Source organism: Talpa occidentalis, unplaced genomic scaffold (assembly GCF_014898055.3).
Source record: "Talpa occidentalis isolate TD23 unplaced genomic scaffold, MPIMG_talOcc4v2.1 talOcc4.3, whole genome shotgun sequence".
Lineage (NCBI taxonomy): Eukaryota > Metazoa > Chordata > Mammalia > Eulipotyphla > Talpidae > Talpa > Talpa occidentalis.
In genome coordinates this window covers 149,851,887-149,878,453 of record NW_023603184.1, presented here as the reverse complement: position 1 = coordinate 149,878,453, position 26,567 = coordinate 149,851,887, and the positions used below count along the sequence as shown (strand labels likewise).

General features: G+C 55.1%; 1 protein-coding gene across 1 annotated transcript in view; it reads left to right on the top strand.

Moving 5' to 3' along the window:
* Window positions 1-8,580: 8,580 nt before the first annotated feature.
* Window positions 8,581-26,567, top strand: part of IQCA1 (IQ motif containing with AAA domain 1) — a 112,141-nt gene continuing 94,154 nt past the window's right edge. The window contains exons 1-4 of the mRNA XM_054700178.1: window positions 8,581-8,607; window positions 16,699-17,023; window positions 19,207-19,326; window positions 22,126-22,317. Of these exons, the coding sequence (XP_054556153.1) occupies window positions 8,597-8,607; window positions 16,699-17,023; window positions 19,207-19,326; window positions 22,126-22,317 (648 nt within the window). The 5' untranslated portion in view covers window positions 8,581-8,596. The remainder of the gene's footprint in view (window positions 8,608-16,698; window positions 17,024-19,206; window positions 19,327-22,125; window positions 22,318-26,567) is intronic.

Below are 26,567 nucleotides of genomic sequence, written 5' to 3'. Positions count from 1 at the left end.
GCAGGAGCTGCATCTCACCTCCGCAGGACCTTGCAGCTGGACTTGAGCCTGACGTCCACCTGCTCTCACCTGTCCACCTGGAGGCCCAGGGCTGCAAGCCCACCTGCCAGCTGCTGGCGCTGCATCAAAGCCCGCTCTGCGCCCTGCTGGGGAGCCCCATCCACCCCGGCTCCCAGCCCTCACGTCTCTAAGTGCAGCCCCGTGCTCTCGGGCCAGAGCAGCCTCGTCTCGGGCCAGGGCCAAGGGGGTGCATCTCAGGAACTCGCCCCCCCACCCACCGCATGCAGTGAGGAACATGAGGGAAAGTGGGAAACGCTGAGGCTGAGCCATGCGGAGTTGTAGAAACCAGTCAAGACCACGCCTCCATCTTTTGTGATATGGGGGTGCACTCAGCATGTAGAGGGGTTCAGAAAGATCGCCCTATAAGGACTCGGAGCATGGGGACCAGCTGTCCCAGCCTGCTGTTCCCCTCACTGTCAAAAACATTTTTCAAACCACCAACGGGCTTAGAACTTGCCTGAGCAGCGTCACCTGCCCTGGAGCGTCAGGGGATGAATCGCCATGGCAGACGGAGCGGCGGTGCGTTGTGCAGCCACAGCATGGCCCTGGCGCTCGTGGAGTCTCCAGAAACCTGTAATTGGGCCAAGGAAGGAAGAGACACCAGGTGACACTGGGGAGCTCCCAGAGTGGGGCGTGGGTGCTGGCCCAGAGAAGGGGGTGCTATCTTCCAGGGGTCTATCTAGGGTGCTGCAGAGAACTTGCCAAGACGTAGCATCCCCATGCTCAGCTGCTGCCTCCAACGGATCCCGTGAAGGCGAAATCCCAACATCTGGGTCTCGGCGAGGGCCTGCAGGCTGTGAGGACAGAGGGGGGACACTGGGGTTTGGGGTGCAGAAAGAAGACTGGTGTGTATGAAGATGTTAACGCACTCTGAAACGGGGGGGATCCTGGGGGGTGGGGGGCAACCTGTCGGGGCTCAGAACAGAGCTTGAGTGGAGGGCAGTGAGCACTTACACGTGTGCAGGGGTGAAGACCCCAAATCCTACAGTTCCGGGTGTAAATGACGGCAGTTGGATTCAATCTGATTTGGAAAAGGAGCTGTGGGACGCTCTTGCACAGCTTAGACAACGGCCCCTTTCTTTCCAGGAGCTGCGGAAGCGTCTTCCAGCGCCGCAGCTCGTCTCCCAGAGGCCGCTGGGCACTACAGACGCGCTGCATTCCTCTGGTGAGAAGAGCGGTCCGTGCCAAGCATACACCGTGGCAGGAGAACGGCTGGTGAAAAAGTCAAGTGCCAGTTCTTTCTGTCCATCTGTCCTCAAATCGAGCTGATGCCCCTGACCTGCAGGCTCGCCGGGTCCAGCGACCTGCCCCAGCTGCGCTGCCGGCTCTTCCCCTCGGAGCTCCGTGGTCTGTGCTTGTCACGGCACCTGCTGCTCCTTCCTGCAGCAGCGCTTCCCGCTCCAGGTGCCTGGCCCCACTCCCGGCCTCTTTCCGGCCATGGGCAGCAAAGCGTCAGCCTCCCCCCACCCCCCGCCCCCGCCCCCCCTGGATGGCTGCCTCCCAAAGCCCCACGGAGCCTGGGAATCCCTTTCGCCATCGCTTATCCCATCTCCTCTCTCAGCCTCTTACTCAAAAAATTCCGGGTCCTGATGGATGGATGTGCCCTGAAATTTGCCATTTAAGTCCACAGTCCAGGGCGTCAGCTGCGTTCCAGCGCCAGCGCCCATCCAAATGCTCCCGGCGTCTGGATCAGACAGAAGCCGCATCCGCTCAGCACCGAACCTCCCCCGCCCGCCGCCCGGGCCTCTGGCCACCTCCCGCCGCCAGGACTCCCTCTGCTCCGCACTCGCGTCTGCTGGAGTCTCAGGGGCACAGAAGACCGTGATGCGGAGGGCTGGGGGTGTGTGTGGGGGTGCGGGGGTGCTGAGCACTGGCGAGTCCCAGAAGAAAGGCAGGTCCGGTTCTGGTCCTTGAACTTCAGCTGGACCCAGCGCAGGCCACTCGAATGACTTCTCAGAAAAGGGCGCAGAGATGGCAGGTCTTACATCGTGGACGCTCTCAGAGCCAGACTCGGCGGACCAGCCTCGAGTCGTCATGGCGTCCAGCCTAGTGACAAGGACAGTGCCGTGGTGGCCGGACAGCCTCTGACGTCGTGGGCTCACAAGGACAAACGCCAGCCAGACCGGAGCTCATCGCTGAAGGTCACTCGGACATAATTCTGGTGCCGCAGCTGAGTCACAGGGAGTGCGTCTGTGGGGCCGCAGGTCAGAGGGGCGATGCCCCGGGACTAGGTGGGACCACCAGGTGCCGGGCGGCTCCCCAGGACACCTGCAGGCAGGCGGAGCGGCTTGCCGGACTGGGACCGCCCCGTGACTCGACAGTGTGCTAGGTCCGTCCAACAAAGGGTGGTGGGGGGAGCCCCCCGCTCCTGGGTGGAGGAGCTACCAGCACCTGGAAGCTTCTGTCTCCCTGGCTGCTGCTGGGACAATGACGCGGAACGGTGTTACGGAGGGCGTGGTGGCAAGGGCAGGGGACTTAGAAATGAGGGTGCTCCCCTGGAATCCAGGAGACCCCAGGGGTGGGGTGGGGTGGGGTGTGCTAAGGCATTCCACAGGCTGTTCCAGCAGAAGAGGCCGGTTCTGCTCTGCTCGGAGCCTTGATGTGAAAGCCAAGAATAACAGCGCACGAGAGAAAGGACTTTCTAGAGGGCCTGGAGGGCCCTTCACTGCCAGGGCACAGCGGGCAAAGCGGCGTGCAGGGAAGAGGGGGCCGGGCGTGAGGCGGCTGACACGGGGCGCATCTAGGCTCCGTCACGAGCCCCGAGGCTCTCCCAGGATTCACGCGCCTGCGGGCAGCGTGGCGAGCGGGCTGCGCAGAGGACGTGGGTCTGTGAACATTGGCCCAAATGGCTGCGTGTGCCCGGAGGTTGGAGCAGGTGGGTTTCCCCAGACCCCTGGCCTTCGCATCATGAAGCTGCCTAAACTACCAGATACGGACGACAAGCAACCTTTTCTGCTGGATCTACCTCCGCAGGTAGCCAAGACTGTTTTCTTAAAGTGGTTTGAGCAATGCCTTTTAGTAACGCTTGTCTCACAGAAAGCCATTTTTTAATTGCAGGGTGAGTGAAAATTATCAGGCTTTTCCGTCCTCCCGCCATTAGCGTCGATGAGGGATCCCTGCGGGCCTCGTGCGTGCCTGAGGGCGGGCACCTGCAGTGGGGGTGGGCGCACCTGGCAGAGATGGGCTTACAAGGGCAGCGTCATGGGGACGCCAGGAGAGCAGCAGAAAGAACAAGAACGAGAGCAGAGACACAGCCAGGAGAGAAGGCAGAGCCCGGAAGGAGTGAAGATTTGCGGGGGGCCTGGGAGCACGGCCAGCCTCCCAGCCCTGGGCCCCCTGCCTGCCCTGTGCCTGGAGGCCGCACTGCAAACGGTGCAAAAGGCTCAATAAAAGCCTGTAAAGGCCACTGAGGGCTCCAGGACTCTCCTTTACCTGTCGGCCTGGGTCATGGAGACCCTGCTCCGTGCCCTGCTGGCGCTGCATTGACAAATGTTAGTTATGGGAGATGTTGCTTCTCACAACACAGATAATAGAGGTGCTGGGTTTTTGGGTTTTTTTTGTTTTTTTGTGGGACCCTCGCCAGCGGCCGGGGAACGAACCGGCGCTGTAGAGGCTACAGGCAGCCTCGCAGCCCAGCGCTCAGCCACTGTGCCACCAGGGGAGGCCCTAGAGGTGCTGTTTTTAAAGCAAGACCATCAGGTGGTTTGGATGCCTACACCACCGTTGCCCGTGGCGTGACCGTGGACGCGCTGCCGCTAGCCCCGCCGAGTCTGTTTCCACCTGTGTAACGTGGGGGAATGTTGCCGCGCTCACAGAATGAGAAGATGCAACGGCTGGATGGCTCTCAGGTCCTCCACAGCCCCTGGCGGGGGTGGGTGGGCAGGAAGCCCAGCAGCGGCAACGCTGGCATCATCCAGGACCAACTCCAAGTGTTCTGCTCTGTGGAATTTGGGAGACCCTGTTTCACTGACTTCACATCCTTTCCCATGACTGTGTCTTTTTTTTAATTTAAATTTTATTTTTATATTCCCCTTACAATTGCAACCCCCTTATGTTGACCCCAAGCCCTCCTTTCCCCGCCCCCCACCCCCCATAGAGTGTCTCTGGTTCATAGTTGCTTGTTGATTTCGATTTTTACTTTATTATAATATAATTAGTCTTTTTCCTGGTCCCTTATTTAAGTTTTCTAGATTCCTGCTATGAGTGAGACCATCCGGTGTTTTTCTTTTTCTTTCTGGCTTATTTCGCTGAGCAGGATCCCTTCCAGCGCCATCCATGTTGCTGCAAATGGCATGTGTTTATCTTTTTTGAATGCTGAGTAATATTCCATGGTGTATATGGACCACATCTTCTTGATCCATCATCTATTTTTGGGCATTTGGGTTGTTTCCAAGGCTTAGCTATTGTAAACAGTGCTGCTATAAACATAGGGGTGCAGGTGCTCTTTGGAATGGATGTTTCTGTGTCCTTTGGGTAAATACCTAGGCGTGGAATTGCTGGATCCTATGGAAGCTCTATGTTTAGTAGGTCCAGAAATCTCCACACAGCTCTCCATAGTGGCTGGACCGGTTTGCACTCCCACCAGCAGTGCAGGAGAGTTCCTTTTTCTCCACACCCTCACCAACATTTGTTGTTGCTAGTTTTTTTAATATGTGTCTGTCTCACTGGTGTGAGATGGTATCTCATGGTAGTTTTGATTTGCATTTCCCTGATGACAAGGGATGTTGAACATTTTTTCATATGCCTGTTGGCCATTTGCATTTCCTCTTCAGAGAAGTTTCTTTTTAGCTCTTCTGCCCATTTTTTGACTGGATTATTTTCTTTGTTGTTGTTGAGTCTCATCAGCTCTTTGTAGATTTTTGTGATCAGTCCTTTATCATTAGTGTTGTGTGCAAAAATGTTCTCCAGTCGGTGGGGTTTCTCTTTGTTTTGGGTATTGTCTCTTTTGCTGTGCAGAAGCTCTTTAATTTGATGTAGTCCCAGCTGTTGATCTTTGCCTTCACTATCGCTGCTTTGGGTGATGTGTCTGTAAAGATGTCTTTGATGTGCGTATCCCGTAGTGTTTCGCCTATATTTCCTTCTATGTATTTTATGGTTTCAGGTCTCATGTCTAGTTCTTTAATCCATTTTGAGTTGGTTTTTGTGTATGGTGTGAGGTAGTGGTCAAGCTTCATTCTTTTGCATGTAGCGACCCAGATTTCCCAGCACCATTTATTGAACAAACTTTCTTTGCTCCAGTGCATATTCTTTGCTCCTTTGTCAAAGATTAGTTGACCATAAATCTGTGGGTTTATTTCTGGATTTTCTATTTGATTCCATTGGTCTGTGTGCCCATGACGGTATCTCTTGACTGATGGAGTCCATCATGCAGTTGTTGGGGGGCAGGCTGAGGGGCACCCAGGAGCCCCCACGCCTGCCCACTCTAAATAGGTTCTGCCACTCGCCGCATGAAGACAAAGCATACTCCAGGCATAAGACCTTCCATGGAAAGGAATTTCAACACAATCAGTGTGTGACAGAGAGGAGAAGAAGAATATAGTTTCCAAATCAAGCACCCAAAGTTATCCACCCCCTCGTGGATAAATGCCCAGCCACACAGGGTTGGTCCAGATCAGGCCATGGAGGCCCAAAAGCCAGCCCCGCCTGTCAGGCACCTCCTGGGGGGACCCACAGGAAAGGGGCACAAGGGCCCAGGCAAGTCTGGGAGAAAAAGAGCAAAATGGAAATCCAAGTCAGGATAAAGGCTGCCATGGTCAGCCTCCCCGCGGGTCTCACCCACGTCTCTGTCTCTTCCAAGTGTCTCCTTCCACGCCCCCCAAGCCCCTGGGACAAGTTTAAGGCCAAGAAGCCAGCGCAGCTTCTTCACGCGTCTCTCTGCTCCTTGCGCCTCCTCCAGGCCTTCCTGATCTCTTCTTGCTTCTTCCTTCTCAGTCTCTGCAGCTTCTTCTCCCTGCTCAGCTCCACCCTCCCTTGGGTGGGGCCCGGAAGATGGAACTTCCCCTTTCCCTGGGGAACCCCTATGACAAAGTCATTTATTTTCTAGAAGAGCTCATGGGCCATATTGAACGTTACGTCCACAACAGCCCATACTAGTTTTTCCCATGCTGAGTCCTGATTTGGTTCCTTTACTTACCTCTCTCTCTCTCTCTCTCTCTCTCTCTCTCTCTCGATGCAGGTAAATCCTGATAATCCAAGATAATACGGGGTCACATTTCCCAGATGGTCCCTTTCCTAGCTCGAGATGTTACAGAGGGAGGGTGTGACTGCAGCTGCTGCAGACATTTCGGGGAGGCATCCGACGCCTTCAGGGTGGGGAGAACACGGGAGACGGTGTCCCTCAGCCACTGACACCGTCACCCCTGAAAACGCCTCCCCTCCACCCTTGCTCAGGAAGAGCCTAACTCCTCTCGCTGTTGCAGTCGCTGGACACTGGGTTTCCTGTTCCTCGCATGTGAAAACATGCCAGTTCACACGAGCGTAGGTTTCCTGAGGACGCTCATATCTGGGAATACTAACTCTGGTGAGTGGGAATATTTTGGGCCACATTGTGCCCCAAGAATGTTGTGAATATTGTTGGTCTTACATCTGACACTGACCGCTACTGCGGAGAAATCGGAGGCCCGAGGTTTCCCCGCCTCCCCGCTCTGAAGTGCAGTGAGAAACCCAGGATATCTTGGGTGTTGGCTGCCCTAGATCTGTTTTTCCTGGAACGCAGTGAAAACTTTTGATCTGCACACAGTTTTTATTTTTATTGCAGGCATGTTTCCTTACACTGTTGGGAAAACTTCACATTAAAGGTTTCTTTTAAGAAATAGCAACTAGCCCTTTTCTAACTGCCGAGATGGCTTCATCTTTTCCTCTATGTTGCCTGGAACAGACTCACCTTGCTCCTCGAAGCCAGTCATCCAGGTGAATGTGCCCAGTTTATTTCTTGGTTTTTCTAACACGGTTTCGATATTGGACGATTTCTGATTTTCCTTGGGCTTCCTTGGCCGTCTACAGCCTTCTTGCCTTTCTCGCTGTGTCCTTTCATCTCAGCCCCCAGCTCAGTCTAGCAAATTAACGTTTGCATCAACTCGTTCTGCAGCCGGGACCACACGCAAGGGACGTTCTCGCTGATCGCTCTTCGCCTGCCCCCCCATTCCAAAGCCCCTTTTTTTCCTTCTTCCCCTTTTGTTGGAGTTGCAGGCTCGACAGGGGCCTGTGGCCTCCTTCTCCCCGCCTTGCTCGCATCGAGCACAGGCCGCCCTCCGCAAATCTCCTGTTTGCTCCGATACACAGGGAGCACCTTCTCCGCAGCCGCCTTCTCCCCGTGTGTGTGCGAGCGAGCTGAGAGGCGGGGGGCGGCATTTGCAGCGGCTTTTCTGGCCGGGTGTGCCCGAGGGTCAAGACTGGCCTGGGCTGGGCTTGTGCTTCTGAGATGGCGCCGGGCTCTCCCCGCTGCATCCCTGCCCCATGGGCCTGCGTCCTGTTCCAGTGACAACTGTCCTGGACTTTGAGTCTTTGTCCCGGGCGGCAAAGCCCTGGGGTCCTTGCGACCTCTGCGGCCTCTGCTGGGGTCCAGAGGCTGGAGGCTGCCTCTCCTCAGCCCGTTTCTTCTTGCCTGAGCCCGCCCGGAGCCTTGCTTCCGCCGCTGGTCCTTCCGTCTCGCTTCTCAAGTCCCGTCTCCTTGGCAGCAAAAAGTCTGAGTGATAATTCTTTGCATTTTGCCCACTTGACTTCTCTCCCCGGCCGGGGCTTGGGAGGGCAGGGGTGGGCCCCCAGCCTCCTCGGCTGCTGCCTTCTTCATGCAATTCCTGCCCAAAGTTGTACTTGACTTTTGTTCAGCTTTCCCGTCGTTGCCAGGCTGTCTGGTCTCTTGCTCACTGGCCCAGTGCACGGCGGCGAGGGGCTGGTGAGCCTTCTGTCCTTCCCATGCGGCCGCCCGGGGGTGGCTCCCGGGCACTCGGTGTGGACACGGTCCTGCGGGGCGCGCGGGTGATGCCCCTGCCAGCGGCTCTCCCAAGGGCGCGCCCGGGCGAAGGGAGCAGGCCCTGAGGGAAGCCCCAGCGAGGGCCTCGCCGCTCGGCCCAGGCGCTTCCAGCTGTCATCCCGGGGACGCCGCGGGGCAGCGCCTCCGCTGTGCTGTGCGCGCTCCCGAGCCCTAGTGGGATGGGCCGAGGGAGGGCCCGCCCGGACGCTCAGCCACTCCTGCCCCAGGCTCCCAGGGCGCGCGTCCCCCTCCCCCCGGGCGTCCGGCCGTTGCCCTGGAGACCGCGGGCGCTGCGCGCCGGGCGGGAGCGCGCGGGTGGGGGTGGAACGGCGCCGCGCAGCGTCCCATCCCGTTGCTAGGCTGCGCCCCGCGTCTGCCCCGCAAGGTGACGGCCCGCGGGTCTCGACAGGAGCTCTCGCCCCCCGCCCTGCCCGCGCTCCGGAGCCCCAGCCCCTGCCAGTGGGCACAGCCCGAGCCGCCCCTCGAGGACCCCCGGCCCCCGCAGCCCCGGCCCGCGGAGGCGCCGCCAGCCCCGTGCGCGAGGGAAGAGGGAGCCGAGCCGTCATGTCGAACGCGTGAGTGGGGGCGCCGCGCCCTGGCCTGGGGGGCGTCCCGGGACAGACCCAACCCGCCCGCCGCGCCTCTGTCCTCCGCTGCCCGCGCCCCTTCTCACATTTTAGCAAATAAAGATGCTCCTCGGGAGAACGTGTCTGCTCCGGCGAGCGGGGTGTCCTGCGCTCAGGGGCCCCGCTCCCCTCGCACCCCGCCCCCTGCGCCCGGCCCGGGTGTCCCCTCCCGCGCGCAGGCGGTGCCGCTGCTCAGGGGCCCCTGGGGGGCTCTGCGGGAACCCCAGGTCTGGTCCCACCCCGCTGGACCCGCGGCCCCCGCAGGGGCACCCGCAGGGCCACCCAGGGGCACCGTGCCCAGCCGCGGCCGCGGGCCCAGGGCCCGACGCGCAGCGGCTCTCGCGCCCGCCCGGCCGCAGGAGCTGCTCGCGGCACCTCGGGTTTCGCAGCGAGGACGGCGGGCGCCGGGTCCGCGCTCGGGCAGCTGTGCCAGGCCCTGCCCGCGGCCTCAACGCCCCGCGCCCTGGGCAGGCAGGTGCGCCCGGCGGGGCTGCTGGAGGGTCGGGGCGGGAGGTCCGTCCGGCTGGGGACGTAGCAAGTTTGGAACGTGCCGGGCACCCGGCAGGCAGCTTGAAGAGGGGTCTGTGTATCAGAGACACCTGGGGGCGCCCCGCAGGTGGGGGCTGGATGGAGAAGGGGCCTCCCCGAGGCGAGGACGCTCAGGCAGGTGGGCCCGGGCTGGGGAGGGCGTGCAGGCAGCAGCCAGAGGACACACACGGAGACTGGCCCTTCCCTGGCGGGCCCTGGACGCAGTGAAGTGTGTCCCGAGCGGCCGGGGGTGCGGGCGGGGACGCTGCCAGCGAGGGGGCGGGAGAGGTAACTGCTGGGGGGGAAGATACGGACGTTGTTTAAAATAGCAAAGCCAGTAGGTGTTACGAGCAGTTCGCCACACTAAAAAGCTGTAAAATATTAAATAAAAACTGTTACTGGGCGGGGAAGGAGATGGAGGCCACATCGTTTCTCGTGTCCCTCGGAGAAGATCGCAGGTGCTGACAAATGCCAACGTGCCCCTGACCTTGCGGGCGGCTTCCCCGGCTTGGAGTGTCGGGGCCGAGAGGCGGCTCCAGGGGCTCCGCCGCTTTCACCCGAGAGCAGGGGCAGGCGAGGGCGGTGGAGAGACAAGGGTGAGGCGGATGGTAGCCCCGAACCCCCGGGGAGAAAGACTCTCCTGGAGGAGGGAGGCGCCGTAGACGCCGCTGGGTGAGTCAGAGACCGAGAACCGACCGTGGACTCCGCCTGTGGGGCCGGAGGAGGCCTTGACCTTCCTTGGCAGGAGTCAGTCGCGTGGCGTGGGAGCACGTGGACGGGGTGGACACAGCAGCGTGGCCATCGTGCACCGTGGCAGGGGCGCCCAGGTGGAGAGAAGAAGCAACCGTGTCTTTTGCTTGCTGACTGCAGCGGCCGGGCCGCAGAAGCAGGACGCCTGAGGGAGGCGGCAGCAGGCTTGCGGGGGCGGGGGGGGCCAGCGGAGGGGTCGTGGCAGCTTCAGGTGGAGGAGCCCAGGGGGCTTATCAGCCAGGAGGAGGCGGCGAAGGTGTGGGTAGAGACGGGTCAGTGTCCCGCAGGGCGAGGTGGGGCAGAGGGTCGATGGCACCACCTGGAGAGAGACTGGGTGAAAAGTGGTGCAAAGCTCGGCCATGGGTTGGACGGGAGAATGTTCTAGAGGTGGCAGTGGGAAGCAAGGAGACACCTGGCCACGGAGAACACCGGTGGTTGCAGGGCTGGGGAGAAGGGAGCAGAGGGCTGCAGGGGGGCTGCGTTCCCAGGGAGGGTCCCCTCCCTCAGGGCCAGGGGAATATTCAGGGGAGGGTAGCAGCCAGATGTCACGGCAAGAAGCTGAAGGTTTTGCCGTGCGTAGGATAACTTGGGGCGAGTTCCCACGGTGTGCGAGAGTGTTCCCGTCTCAGTACACGACGTGTGACCATTCGGGCCCTGCCCATACCCCCTCCTGCACCCCCTCCCAGCTCCAGGCCAGCCGCTGAGGGTGAATGATTTCCAGGCTTTTCTCCTCCTGCCAGTAGGAGGCCCTGCCTGCTGGGGCGCCTGCGGTTGTTACATTGCTTTAAGCTGTGGTGGTCACGTCTGCGGGCCGGGGCTCAGCATTGAGATACTGGCCAAGAGAAGCAGAGGCAGGAGAGAGAGAGCAGGGGAGAAAGAAGCTGGAGAAGCCCAGAGTGAAGACTGGCCCGGGGCTTGGAGGCCTCCGGACGCTCTGGCACCCCTGCCTGCGTGACCCCTGCCTGCTGCACCACATGGGGAAGCTCAGTAACAGCCTGCGAAGGCCGCCGAGGGCTCCAGGACTCTCCTGTAGCCTGCTGAGTGCCCATCCTGCCACCACCGCCTGGCCGTCTCCACCCCCTGCCCCCGCCCCGACTTGGAAACCCTTAGCTTTTCTTGGTCACAGGCTCATCTGGGACCGGCCTTGTGCCTACAAAAACCAAGCAGCTTCCTGGATAAATGCTCCTGCCTCTTCCCTGGCGCATTTAAGTTTTCAAGGACGCCTTCACATCTGTTATTTCACCCCACGGTCATGCTTTGGGGGGTCCGGGCAGGTGGCATTGTCCAGATTTGCCAGAGTGGGGGATGGGGGCAAGGCGAGACCGACCGGCATCCTGGGGGCGGGTCCTGCGCTCAGGCGGAGCGTGCTGACCCTTAACACCCGGCTGGCCCTGCGGGGAGGGGGGCATGGAAGGAAGCACGCCTCCACGCGTGAGCACACGCAGCCCGTGCGCCCAGCTGACAGGGGGCGCCGCCTGCCCACGGCCCTTCCCAGGAATGGGTCCGAGGGGGGCGGATGCTGGCCCTGAACGGAGCTATCAAAAGGAAATGCGCCGACACAGATGAACTTGGGGACTTCCTGCTCGGTGAAGGGTCACCCCTCAACCGGCTCGACTCCCCTGCGCAGGCAGACCCATGACACGAGGTTTTGCGAAGTCAGTTTGTGCTGAGCAGCTGGGCAAGGAAGCAGGAGGCAGCCTGGACTCCACCCCCCGGATAAAGGCAAGAAGGAGCTGGTGCCGGCTGGGGGCTGGGGTCGAGCGAAGGGGTGATGCTTTGTTGGCTGAGCAGCGCCAGCCTCAGAGGCCTCCCTTGTGCGATTCCATCCTGGGAAATGTCAGAAGAGGCAAATAAATACGGAAGTCAGACAGGTGAGGGCCTGGCAGGGGTGGGGGTGGCAGGGAGCAGGGGCGGTTGCCGGGGGCCGAGGTGTTTTCTGGAGTGATGTTCTGGGCTCAAGGAAAGTCGAGGCCTGCACGGCAGGGATGTGCTGACACCGTGATCTGTGCACACGGGGCTGGGTTGATGCTGGTGTATTAGGCGTCAGCAACGCTCGTGCCAGGAGAGCCACTGGCCGCCTGCCCGGGAGTCATCTTCCGGGCACTGCTCCCTCTAAGGGCGCCGACACCGCCCTCCACAGCCCGATGGGGTGGGGCTCACCTGGAGCGGGGCGCTGACCTGGCGAGGGCATGCTGGCCAGGCCCCTGGCAGCCCGGGTGGCGGGGTCTCGCCAGCGGGCGGTGACTCGTGGGGTGTCTGAGTGGCAGAGGCCCGAAGCCCACGTCAGTGCGCAGGGAAAGATGTGGGTGCGGGGACTGGCGAGGGGGCGCAGCCGCTTAGCATTTCTCTGCGACCAACAAGTGTCCCCAGAAAGACAGAGGGAGGGAGGGGAGGGAGAAAGAGCTGCAGCCGGGTGGCCAGGCCCCGAGGCCGGGAAGGCGCAAGCCACCAGGGCAGTCTTTGGCCAAAAGCCCCAGCTAGGAGTCACCTCCCCGCCTCCCCCCAGCCTGGAGGGAACCCTGTTTCTTTGACCCTTTGTGGAAGCGCCCTGAACGGGCCCCGGGTGCAGCCGCCCTACCCCAGGCCCCTTGCTCCCGGTGGTCTTCTAGGAGGGATGCGGGTCACCGGCCCTGGGGCAGCCCCCTGCGGGGCGCCGCAGTCCTTGGTGCTTTGAAGCCCGGGCGGCCCTTCCTCTCTGTCATCGCCGGCTCCGCCCCCACGCTCAGGAGTTAGGACTTGATTTCTCCGTAGTCTTCGGTGCCTTCTTCCCGGCCCCGCGGCGTGGGCGCTGCCTGCCAGCCCCCAGAGTCCACACCCCGCCTCGTCTCTCCACGCCGGCCGCCCCGAGCCTGGCGCTGCCTCCAGCTCAGCCGGGCCGTGCGCCTAACTCCCGGCCCGCCTGCTGCGTCGTTCCCGCTGGGGGCTCCTTTCCTCCCCGTTTGCCTCTGTGGGTGTTAGCTGCGTCTTACAGACACGCCGTGCCGGGCGACGGCTGGTGTTTCTGTGACTGATTTCCTTGGATTTTGCCGTCATTTCACTCGCGAGCAGTTTTTTCAACCTTTTCCTGTAATCCCTGTTATCCCGGCTTCACTCTTGGTCACTCCTGCTTGCCAGGGCATATTTCGAGGGTTTCCTCCACTGAAACAGCTTTGGTCTCTGGTTTTCGGCGTTTTGAGAGAGGCCCTTGGCCTGCCCTTCCCAGTGGGCCTGGTGTTTTGAGCAGGCCTGTGCCAGACACTCTCCTTGAGCCTCTGCTGGCCTCTGCGGGCCTTACCGCCGTCCCGCTGTCCCGGGTCTGTACCGAGGACGGCCTCCCTCACCGTGACCCTCAGGATTCCTGTGACGACCACCCCCCAACCCCCTGCTCCCGGCCAGAGGTCAGGGCGCCCTCCTCTGGTGCCGCGTCTGCTGGCCGAGCGGAGTCTCAGACCCGCGCTCTGAACACAAGCCTGTCATGTCTGGGAGCCTGTCCCGACGGGCGGAGGCCCCACGCCCCGACCCGCTTTGCAGCGGAGCGAGCTTTGGTGCTTCTGTTCCCTGGGAGTCTTTGGGGAGCCTAGTGGCACGCGTGGCTGTGTCTTCTGTGGTCAGGGGTCCTTTGAACAGAAGAGGAGGTGGTGGTTGTGGTTATTGCCCTTTTAAGGAGCTGCTCCTGGTAACGGGCCTGGCCTGTTCGTTGTTTTCTCGGAGGAGTGAGATGCCTGGACTAAGTGGAATTCTCGAGAATCCTCGGGGTCCGGGAATGAGTTCTCTTTACAGTAAAGCTGTCTACGGGGAGCTCTCTCACGAGACATGTTTTGAAAATACTGCTAGGTTTTGAAAAATCTGGTACTTGAACCCAATAGACCGAGCGCCAGAAGTAATATTCATTATTCACACCCAGTGGGGAGCAGGGGTGGGGGTGGTGGAGGAGAAAAAAGCTTTGTTTTCACTATAAATCTTTCCTGTGGCATGTGTCACCCCGAGCCACGTGACTCGTCAGCCCTCATTTGCTTCCATCTTGATGAACAGGAGGCGAGAAAGTTTAGCTGTTCGGAGCATGAACTCTGGGGCAGGCTGCCTGGAGGCAGATTCAGAGAGCGCCATCTGGGGCAATAACTTCCGTTTCCTCATCTGTAAACGAGAGTAATAGGAATAATGCCTGTCACACAGGACTTAGAACTGCGGCTGACATGACATAAACTACCACCACCACCGGCAGCACCATCCTCATCCCCAGCAGCACCACCATCACCATCGGCACCACCATCACCACCACTACCACCATCATGACCACCATCATCATCATCATCATAACCTAAAGGGGTTTTCACATCCAGAGAAGCTTTTAATTTTTGGCACAAAAAGATGAAAAGCTCTCATCTGTGCTCAAGCACATAAAAATGATAGATGAAATAATTTTAAGTGTTCATTTATTTTAGAATTTTACTTAAAGACAAGATATTAATGATAATTGAAAATTTATTTTACAGTATAATGCATTGATGTTACCTATTATTAACAGTATAATATTAAGGTATAAAATAAAATATTTTAAATTGAAAAATAAAAAAAATTGAATTATTTCCATCCAAGTTGACAATCTGCACCAGGACCAGAGTGCGAGCAGGCTGGCTGAGGCGGCCCCGCCAGGTGCCGGCCAGGGAATGGGCAGCGTGCTCTGGGGTGCAGTTCCTGTGAGGATCAGGCCCTTCAGGAGTACTGCGGGGCCCCCAGGCCCCATGTGAATCGGGGGCAGCCTTACTCTTCCTGGCCTGGACAGGAGCAGAGGGAAAGTGGCCACTGCCCCCACAGCGGTGAGAAAACAGCTTTGTAGTTAGACAAGCAATGGCTGTCCCAGGTAACAGAAGAGCTGCCCTCCCCCACAATGAGCAGAAGATAGGCCAACGTGCAAACAGAGCATGTGCACGTGCATTTAAGGAAGAGAACTTGTAGATGCCCAGACCTGACATGGTTCAAAAGACTCATAAAAGAGAGCTAAAGAGTGCCAAGGGACGGTGCCCAAGGTGGGCACAGGTCGGCCCACAGCCAAGTGTTCAGGCAGGGCCGGGCACCAAACCAGACAGCAGCGGACTCCACCGCCAGGAGGAGGTCAGACACCCAGAGGCTGGGTCAGCTCGGCGATGACGCTCCTTGCGGGGGATGTCAGAGGCAGGGCCGGGGGCAGGTGCAGCAGCCTCCTCTCTGCAAAGGTTTCCAGAGGGGTGGAGGTGTAGGGAGCTGCGGAGCCTAGCGGCCCGGTGAGTGCCACGGAGGGCGGCACCTGCTGCATCTCTATTCAGAGGGTGGGAGCAGAATCCTTCTTGGAAAGTGGCCCGAGGAATGCTTCCTCTTCCTGGCCTGGCTGTTGACTTCTTCTTCGAAGGTGGTCTGAGGACTCTGCCTTCTCTCCAGAGGCCGGCTGCACATTCCTCAGGCTGACTCCTGCTCTGCCTTTTGTCCCCTTCAGGGTCTCCCACTGTACAAGCCTGATTGGACGATTTTCTTTTTTTTTTTAATAATAAATTTTATTTTTATATTCCCCATACAGTTGCACAATTGCAACCCCCTTATTTCGACCCCAATCCCTCCCCTCCCACCCTCTACCCCCCATAGAGTGTCTCTGGTTCATAGTTGTTTGTTGATTTTGATTTTCACTTTCTTATAGTTATTCCTTTTCCTGGTCCCTTATTTAAGTTTTCTAGATTCCTGCTATGAGTGAGACCATCTGGTATTTTTCTTTTTCTTTCTGGCTTATTTCGCTGAGGATGATCCCTTCCAGCGCCATCCATGTTGCTGCAAATGGCATGTGTTTATCTTTTTTGAATGCTGAGTAATATTCCATGGTGGATATGGACCACATCTTCTTGATCCAGTCATCTATTTTTGGGCATTTGGGTTGTTTCCAAAGCTTAGCTATTGTAAACAGTGCTGCTACAAACATAGGGGTGCAGGTGCTCTTTGGGATTGATGTTTCTGTGTCCTTTGGGTAAATACCTAGGAGTGGAATTGCTGGATCATATGGAAGTTCTATGTTTAGTAGGTCCAGAAATCTCCACACAGCTCTCCATAGTGGTTGGACCAGTTTGCACTCCCGTGATTGGACGATTTTCAATCCTAAGCGTCTGATTGGACCAATTTAGCACTAGTCAGCTCATTTTTCAATCCAAATAATTAACTAATGACGTGAACTTGAACTTGATTGGTCCATTTTAAAATCTTAGTGCCAGATATAAAAAGGGGGAAAGCCTGACCTGCATCCGGTCAGGGCATGCTGGTGGGCCTGTTGGCCTGGGAACCATGGCCTGAGATGGCCTTGCTGGGGCTGTGGAGGGGGAGCATCACTTAGGGTGTTCGGACAGACAGGAGCAGGGCGCCACCTACGAGGCAGTGCTGGGTTACTCTCCAGAGTGGTTGTTCCAGTTTATACGCACCAGCTGAGCCTGTGGAGAAATCAGTCGGCGATCTGGTCAACTTCATCTTCTGAGTGGGTATAATGTGGTTACGTTCCCGTTACATGACGGTTACGGTGAGGAACCAGCCTGTATCATTAGTAGAAAGGCTTTTAAACTCTTCCAGCTGTTTATTCAATAATAGTAACAGCAGCCAGTGCACAGACCACATGCACCCCCCAAACAGAACTCGGGGGGCTCAGAGCCACACACAGTGTTCTCGGTTCCCCTCTGCTGGTGAGTTGTAGACTTTGCTATACAGATGCCCCATGGGTGTGCGTCCCAGAGCCTCTTTTGCTCACTGGATTATCTAACTTCTGTCTTCCCTCAGGATGTATAATGAGATGTGGCATCAGACCCAGGAAGCCCTCAGCTCTTTGCTCGTCAAAGAGTCTCAGAAGGTGCTAGAACCACATAGCAATCAAGTTTTCATCTTCCAAATGCTGGCCACCTTCTACATCAAATATGTGCAGATCTTCAGAAGCATGGAGCACGTCTACGACCAGATAGTCCAGCCTCAGAAGCGCGTGCTCATCCGGAAGATACTGGATGGGGTGATGGGCCGCATCCTGGAGCTGAAGAACGAGATGGTCGAACTGGAGTTAACTGAGTTTCATTATTTTGATGACATCTTGCAGGATTTAAAGCTGGTTCCTGTGAGTGCTTGGGTTTTTTGTCTTCTTATTTGTTTCTTTCTGTTTTTAATAAGCTCTGCAGGGCTGTTGCCAATATCCCACAGGCTTTCTAGACACATTTACTGGCTATTTGCTGTATTAAAGTAGAAACCCAGCCCTCCCGTCGGACCAGAGCGCCCTGGGTGAGGGTCACTGCCGCAGGCTTGGGGCCCATGCTCGCACAGCCCTGGAGGCTGGGGGGCCCTTAGGTGGCGGAGGTCGTGTCACTGTGTGTCTGCCCAGGCCTCTGGGCATGGAGTGGGCTTCCCCTTTCGCCAGTATCCTGTGGCACAAGCCCTCTGGGTTTCCAGCAGCAGGCCCTACCGCTGCTCCCTGTTACGAAGGAAGCCTCTGTCTTCCTCCTGCTGAGCGGCCTGCAGGCTGGATGAAGCTTTGCTTGGAGACTGACTCGGATGTGTCCAAATGTGCCTTGGAGTGTCAGACACCAGAGGAGGGCGCTCCCCTGCGCCCTGCTGCCCTCCCGCCCTCTGTGGTCACGGTGGAAGCCCAACTGGCCAGCAGCCTCTGTGTCTGGGCCTCAGTGGCTGTCCCAGAGCCTCAGCGCCTGTTCTGTCAGTCAGCCAGCTGTTCTGCCTGTCCTGAGCCCCTGACCGTGGCTGTGTGGTTGCAGGAGAGGGGCACCGTGGCAGCTGCACGGCCCAGTCCTCCCAAGAGATTCTGAACCAGGGACAGGAGAGCAGGGTCGGTTAGGCGCCTGCACTGCAGTAGCTGGGCCTCCGCTCACCAGAGCCACCCCTGGAGGTCTCAAATCCCCTTTACTGACCCCTTTTGGCTGAACTGGACTATTTTTGTGACCTGCCACCCAGGGGTCTCCCATCATCAGGTTCTCAAATGTAGAGAAACATGTAAGGGCACGGGAGCGTCCATGCCACTGGAAGTTCCTTGATTCTACCCCCTAGAAATGGAAAGAAACTCCCCCCTCCATCTGCAGCAGGCATGGGCATGGACCCGCCACACGCCAGGGGCGACAGAGCTGCCTTCCCCCTTCCATTCTCCATGTCTGTTTCCACGCCCCCGAGATTCTAGCTGTAAAACTGTGACCCTAAATGGGCCCAGTGGAGCCAGGTGAGCACAGTTTTGTCTTAAGTTAAAAAGGACAACGCTTGAACGTGTGTATTAGTAGATACAATCATAGTAGTCAATGGAATCATTCTCCTCTGAGCGCCCCCACCCCCAGGCCACACTTACCCGCTGGACCCTGGAAGCTCATCCTCAGGGAACCCCAAACACTCCTGTGGCCTAAGAAAGTTTTGGTTCCAAAAGCTATTGCCACTTCCCCAAAGTCCTGGGGACACTGTCACACCAAGTTCTGAAGAAGCACCCCTTTATGCTTACTTCGGGGAAGGCCTGTCAGAATTCCCTGGATTGCAGGGAGGGCATGGGAGTCACACCGGAATGAGGGATAGTGGGGGGCTGACCCCAGGGACCAGAACCTTCGCTTTCTCCAGTCAGCTGGCTACCAGCAACTGCCAAGCGTATCTAAAAGGTTATTTAGAATGAGGCCCCTCTGTGGGGTGGCCCAGAGCCCGCCCCATCCTCGGTGGACACTTCCACACGCAGGACTTTTGAAGCTGGCCTGGCAGATACCCCTCTGGCCGCCTTTGGTTTGAAATCTTTAATAATGAGCACCCGTGAAGCACCGGTGTTTACATTATCATATAAAAAATAAGTTTCCAAATAAAACAAATTGATTTTGTAAATTTTTGCAATGGAGTCATTTAGGTAAAAATAAAACCGTATGTTTAGAAACATGGGACCATTTACACACCAGCCGTTGAGGATGACAGTGAAAACCTGTCAGGCTTCTAAGTCAGCGATCTCCGCAGCTGAGCCGCGTCCTCGCTGGCAGTGTCGTTTCGGGTAGGGAGGAATCTATTCCTCTGGGGAAACTCAGTACATTACAGCGGTGGGCCAAGGCCCGACGGTGGGAATCGCTGGAGTTTGACTGTCGTGACTACCTTTCTTCCTTTTGCCTTTATTCGTGTCTCCTTAGCAAAAAGAAATTCTCTTCCCCGTTGTCTCTTACATGAGGGTGGCGGTAGCGTGAGTCTCTCTGCAGCGATCGGCCCTACTGTGTGCTCTGAACGCCGGGAGTCCTGGCCCGATGACCAAAATGCGCTGTTGTTTGTCCTTCCCTTCTGCAGCAACAGCTGGACATCCCCATACCCAGGTACTTCATGAAGGAGAAGGCAGACGAGACCAGAAGAAGAGAGGAAATCCTGTCTGAGATCATAGCCAGCAGTGGACTGAGTCTGCCCGACAAGGTCTGTGTGTCCTTCCTGCAAGCTGTGCCCGGCCCCTGCGAGGCGCCTCTCTGCGCCCCCAGGAGAGGCCGCGGAACCCCGCTCCACCGGCGGCCGCAGCCCCCACCCGGTGCGCAGTGCAGCTTCGGGATGTGTTGTTGATGAGTCGTTGCCGTTATTTTTCAATAACTCAGGGACCCAAGCACACACACCGTGTCAGTTACCCCAGGCCCTCTCGGCTGGAGCGACCTTCTGCTCCCTTAATTTTTCGTCTCAGGGCGGCCGGCGCCGTGTCCCCGCTGCGGCTCAGGCAGGTCCGCCTCCCGGAACGCTGACGGGAGCGTCATGACTTCAAGTTCAGCGACGCTTGGTCCCCTCAGGGGGGCCGTGTGTGGGGAAAGGGAAAGGAAAACCCGGAAAGCTCCCCTGGAAGGCGAAGATCAGGCCCAGTCGTCCCGGCGTTGGCACCACGACCACCCTAACCGGGGCACTCAGAGAGGGGGCGCCGCCTGCAACCGCCGGACGAGGAACCCTACAAATAGGCCCCACTGGGCACTGCCAGTCCACTGCTCAGGAGGACCCGAGCGCCCCCGGGGCCGGGCAGGGCACAGAATGCCTGTCTGCTGCGTGGGGGCAGGTGGTGGGCGAGCCGGGGCCCCCGGCCCCCCGGGCTTTGTCTGCCGGCAGCGTCTGCCCGTCTCCCTCCTCACACCTGTCATGGCAGCGCCCTGCAGCACCCACCTTGCTCCGGCACCTTTCAAAAACCTCCGGAACCCCCTAATTCAAGACCAAGGAGACTCCCCGTGCCCCCTCTCTGCCTCACACCTTCCGGGAAGCGACTCCGGGGGGGCGGCCCCAGGGTCATCTCCTGCCTTTCACCTTTCCTGTGTCCGGAGTCCGTCCCTACATGTCAGAACCAGCTGCGGCGCTTCCTTCAGTTCCCCCGAAGGGAGCCCCCAGCATGGCACGCAGCACGGACAGCAGGCCACCCCCGGGGTGCTGCAGGGACCCCAGAAGGAAGCAGCACACGCAGCGATGCCCTCACCCCTCTGCAGTCTCTCCTCCCTCCCGTGCCTCTTGGCTTGTGCAGGGGCAGCAGCAGGACGTCCCTCCCCCAGCCCTCAGAACCCCTCCCAGCCTGCTCCCTGGTTAGGTAGAGCTGCGCATTGCACCCCAATCTCTAGTTCAGATGTGCTTAATGCGCGGCACACCCCAGGGCTTCTGGCCTACCACCTGGGCGTCTGTGCCACTCTCGCGGGCCCTTTGTTATCTCGGGGGCCCCAATTCTCACCTTTAGCTGCCAGTTTCTGGAAGACATTTGCAATGTGTACCCCAAGAATTCTGACAAGTGAAAATACCTGTTCCTACATTTGTAATGCCTCAGACTTACTCTGGGACCACCAGAGATGTTTAAAATTCTTTGTCAGATTGAGGCAACTACTCAGAACCCCGTCGAAGATTCTGTAAGGATTGTCCCTTTCTGCTAGCATGGGCAGTGGGGGAAGTAGGTGCACTGCCCGCTGGTGTCTGGAGGCCCCTGCTCGGGGCTTGAGTGGTGTCCACACCCCACCCACTTAACAGCAGCTCCTTTGCACTCTGCACTGATGTGCACAGCGCTGCTGAACACGTGTGCTCTGCGGACTCGAAGCCGCAAGACCCCCCTGGACACAGCAGGCCACGGGCTGAAGCGCTCCTCGGAAAGCGGTGGGCAGCCCCCTGACCTGCAGCAGCTGCCTTAGCAGGAGGGGGCCGGCCAGGGCCTCGTCAGCACCCCGTCCTGGCCACGGGACTGCCGTGCTCGCTTCGCCTTTCCAGCCTCTGTCTCCTGAATTCACGAGCACTGTCTGGGGAGTCCCGTGGTCCACTGGGTGCGGCTATCACTGTCACATCCACGCACGAGTGGCATCTGGCAAGTGGAGGTTCCCAGTGACGGGTGACAGAGGCACCCAGTGCACTCCAAGTCTTCCAGGCCTCTGCAGACCCCAAGGCTGGCCCTTGGCCCGGTGTCCTTGGAGAACAGCCCCGTCTCGCAGTTGACGGCGAGACCCACGCGGTCTCCAGGACGGCATCTGCTGCACGAGCCCCTCGCCCTGTCTGACTGTCACCTGTCACGGCAGGGCTACGAAGCTCGAGGGTAGGTGCTGGAAGACGCTCCCCACAAGCTGAGAGGCTCCTGCATGGTTTTGAGTGTCATTACTCGCCGCCCACGCTGTCGTTGATTTTAAACTCAACTTTTTTACTTCATGAGCATTTTATGTCTTAAGTCTTGTGTGAGAGATGTGCGTTTAGTTTATGTGCTTCTGGTCAGTTAAGAAACCTTGATAGCAATTTCAGGTTTGACTGACTTCATCTCCTTGGCAGTCCCCGGATGCTTTGCTGCCAACCTGGAATACGGTAGCACTAGTTGGTTGTGGGTTCTGAGTGGCAGAGGGGGGCTTCAGCCCCTTAGACACAAGCATTCACGTGATCAAAACACGCACAGAACAGGAGGCAAACGGCCCCTCCTGTGTTAGAAGTGAGCGTGTGAGGTTTCTGGGTCCCTTAGTATCGTTTATTTTTTTATTTTTATTTTTTTTTAATTTTATATTTTTTTCCATCATTTTTCATTTTTGCACAATGGATGCATTTTCATCTTGGTTATAGTCCCCACACAATTCCCACCCCGCCTTGTTTTCATCCTACTCCCCCCTCCCCCACCCCAAGTGTGTCTCTGATTTATAGTTGCTTGGAGATTTTTGGTTTTTATAAGACTGTACTTCCAGGGATTTCTGTAGTTCGTTTATGTGTTTTAACACTGACTTATCTTCCGCGATTTTGCAGAAACACCCTGGGAAGACTCTCTCCCTGGAAGATGCTGTGAAGTTGATCCAGGTTGCAGAGCGCGCCCGGCAAGGTCGGCTACGCGCCATGTTCATGAAGCAAATCTTTCTTCAGGAATTCAGGGCAAAGCAGACCAGGTCACTTAGCGAGAAAATGGCCGACGTGGGGGCTGCGGCGCTACGCATTCAGAAGGTACAAACATGGGGTTCTCGGAATCGGGGGGCCAGGGGTCTTCAGCACACCAGGATCTAGGTGGGGGACTCCAAAACTCAGATTTCCAAAATTCAACCTTTGGTGGAACTATGTTAAATTCCAGAAAGATTATCTTACCCTTGAGAAACTGATCACTTTTAAAATCTTATGATAAATATAAAGATCTAATATGAATGTATTATAAATTTTGTTATAGGTAAATTATTTTAAATATTTAGTGTCGACATGTAAAAGGCAGAGCATTTTATTCATTTTTTTTTAAACCACTGGTAGTTGTTGGGAAGATGATCGCAAAATCAATGAGGATAGACATTCTTAATGAATTCTTTCAAGGTAGAAATTCTGAATAAAAGCCACAGACCTATCATCACAGCAGGGAGCCCTGTCAGTTGAGCACCCGTGATTTGTACCCCAACTTTTTTCCAATGGAGGCTACGTTTGCTTACAGGGGAAATGCAGAAGATGGTATTGTGACTCAAATAAGACCTAGGCTCAAAAGAAAGTAAGTTTAAGGACATAGAATAGAGCCACACGATCAAGGCTTTTGCTCCAATTTGTGTTTGAATGGGCGTGAGGGGAGAGCTGGGGAGCGAACGATGAGGGGCCTTTTTCTGTGCAGTTCGGTGGGATTCCAATGCTTTGAAGGAACACCAAGTTCAGAGCTTGGACTGTGGGCTGCAGTCACAGCCTGGACTGTGAACTTTGATGTGACTGCAGATCGTGGTTTCATTTCTTTTCACTATATCTTTAGAGGCGAAATTGCTGGAGCATAGGCAAACTCTATTTTTAGATTTTTATGCAAAATCCGTAGTTTTCCATAGTGGCCCTACTGGTTGACTTTCCTGCCCCAAGAATTCCAGAGGGTTCCAGATTCCGGAGGGTTCCCTTGTCTCCACCTCCTGCCAGGAATCTTGTCTTCTCACTGCTAGCCATGCTCTCGGCTGTAAGAAGATTCTTCACTGTGGTTTGATTTTGCATTTCCCTGATGATAAGTGATGTTGAGCACCTTTTCCTGCCCCATGGGCTCTCTGTATGTCTTCTTTGGCCATATTTTTAATTGGATTTTTTGTTGTCGTTATTAAATTACTTAAGTTCCTTCCATACTTTGGATGTTAACCCTTTATCCGCTGTATTGCAGAAATTCTTTCCTGTTCTGTAGGCTAACTTTTCATTTTGTCCATTGTTTCTTTTCACCTACAAAAGTGCGTTACTTTGATACGACAGCACATATTTATTTTTGCTTGTTCCTTGGGTGTAACGCCCAAAACAATTTGACCAACACCAACGTCAAGGAAGCTTTTTCCCATGTTTTCTTCTAGGAGTTTTATAGTTTCAGGCCTTACATTTATGCCTTTAATCTATTTTGAGTTCATGTTTGTGGCAGGTGTCAGATAGAGTCTGCTTCCATCATTTCGTATGTGGATATCCAAATTTCCCAGCATCATTTATTGAAAATACTGTCCTGTCCCCACTTAGTGTTTTAAGTTCCCTTGTAAAACTTTAGTTGACTATATTTGCCGGTTTCTTTCTAGGCTCTCAGTTCTGCTCCTTTGTTCTCTCTGGTTTTGTGTGTGTGCCATACTGTTTTGATACTATAACTTTGAAATATAGTGTGAAATCAGGACGTGTGATGCCTTCAGCTTTGCTCTTCTTTCTCATAAATGCTTTGGCTTTTTGGTCTTTGTGATTTCATGCAAATTTTAGAATTACTTTTTTCTATTCTTGTGGTAAATGCCATTGAAATTTTGATAGGGATGGCATTAAATCTATAGATGGTTGGCTATTTTAGCAATATTAATTGTTTTAAGCTATGAACACAGGTTGTCGTTCCATTTATTTGTCTTCTTCATTTTCTTCCATCAATGTCTTACAGTTTTCAGTGTCAAGATGTTTCACCTCAAAATACTTATTCCTAAGTATTTTGGTTTTTTCTTTTCATGTTATTGGAAAATGGAATTGTTTTCTTTATATGATTCATTATTAGACTGTAGAACTGCAACTGATTTTTATAGTTTGCTTTTGTATCCTGAATATTTACTGAGTTCATGTATTGGGTTGTTGAGAATGTCATGATGCATTTTTTCTGTTTTTCAAAGAAAAAAATATGTCATGATTTTTCCAACAACCCAATATTATTTCTGATAGTTTTTGGCGGCGTCTTTAGGATTTTCAACATATAAGATTGTGTCATCTCCAAACAGAATGTATTACTTCTTCCTTTATCATTTATAGATGCCTTTTATTTCTTTTGCTTGCCTAGTTGCTCTGAACACTCAATACTGTGTTGAATAAAAGTGTTAAGAGCAGGCACTCTTGTCTTGTTCCTGATCTTAGTGGACAAGTTTTCAACATTTCACTGTTGGGTATGCTGTTAGCTATGGTTTGTCATATATGACCTCTCTTATGTTGAGGTATTTTCCTTCCATACCTAGTTTGCTGAAGCTCTTATCAGGAGTAGGTGTAGAACTTTGTAGAGTGTTTTTCCTGCGTCTATTGAAAGAATCATAATTTTAATTCTTTGTTAGTATGGGTATTATATTTAATTATTTACATATATTGAAACATCTTTGCACCCCAGGGGTAAAGTCCCTTGATCATGATATGTGATCCTTTGAATGAACCTGTTTTGCTGAGAATTTTCGCGTCTATGTTCACCTGGGATGTTGGTCCGAGTTTTCCTTTTTGCGGCGTTTGGTCTGGCTTTGGTGTCAGGGTAATGCTAGCCTCGTAGAATAGGTTTGGGAATGTTTCCTCCTCTTTAGTTATTTGGAAGGATTCACTGTGAAGCCGTTGGATTCTGAATTTATTGTTGAGAGATTCTGATTACTGTTTCTGTCTCAGGCATTATTGAGCTATTCTGATTTTTGTTTCTTCATGATTCAGTCTTGGTAGGTTGTACATTTCTTGCAGTTTATCCATTTCTTCTAGGTTTTCTAAATTGCTACGGTGTAATTATTCATAGTAGCCTCTTATGAGCCTTCACATTTCTTCATATATCTGAAAGACTGTACCCTTGTGACTTGGGAAGCTTTTAGCCATTATTTTTAAAGTCATGTTTCTGCCCCTTCTTCTCCCTTCTCCAGTCTCAGGCTGTGACTATTCATTCCTTGATGTTGTCCCATCAGCCATTCTTTTTTTCTTTTTATTCCTTTAACTGACTCATTTAAAATGCCCTGTCTTTGGGTTCATTGGTTCTTTCTTTTATATGATCAAGTTTATTGTTGAAGCTCTCTGTGGATTTTCCAGTTCCTCACTGGATCCTTCAGTTCTAAGATTTTGGTTTGGGGTGGTTGTTTTTATATAGCATCTATTTGTTAATTAACTTCTTGTTTTGTTCTTGCATTATTTTCCTGATCTTGTCTAGCTATCTCTCTGTATTCTTTTATATTTTATTGCATTTCAGACAATTATTTGGAATTTTTTTGTTAGGCAATTTGTAATCTCTCTTTCCATAGGGTCAGTTACTGTAACTTTATGAGTTTCTCTTGTTGGGGTTGTTGTCCCCTGAGTCTCTGCAGTCCATGTCACCATGCATTGTTGTCTTGCACTTAAAAGAGCAGGCTTTACAGACTGGCTCTTCCCCATGTGGGCTTGTGGGATTACCTGTGGATTAGCAACCGTGCTGGCTTGGAGCCAAGGAACAAGGCTTTGGCTAGATCAGCAGTAGATCCATGGTTGGCGGAGTTGTTACCAGGGTCTTGGTGCCACGTCTGGTTCCTCTGTGGACAGGACTGCCTCCAGTACACGTTATTCAGGAGGGTGGCTCCAGGACAAGAGTCCATTCACTTCAAGGTCCACAGGTCCTCAGACAGTGATGTAGGCCATTAGTGATTTGTTCTTTCTATAAAAATATTGCCTGTGGGGCCTCCCCTGGTGGCGCAGGCGGTTGAGCGCAGTGCTGTGAAGCTGTCCACAGCCCCTGCAGCATGGGTTCAACCCCAGCCAACTGGCGAGAATCCCACATGGTGCAGCAGACCTCTCCTGTCTCACCCGCTGCTCCCCTCGCAGTGGATTTCAGTCCTTCTGCCTGTTCTGCTCCCCGCTCTGTCTCTGGTGAATCCTCTCACCCTCCCATGCATCTCGCCTGTACCCGGGTTCTTGTATGCATGAATAAATAAATCTTTAAAAAAAAATATTACCTGTGATCACAGAAGAAAAAAATATCCCATCAATACCCACGGTGCCCCGCTTTAACTGCATAGTCATTCTGTCATTTGGGGTGTGAGCTC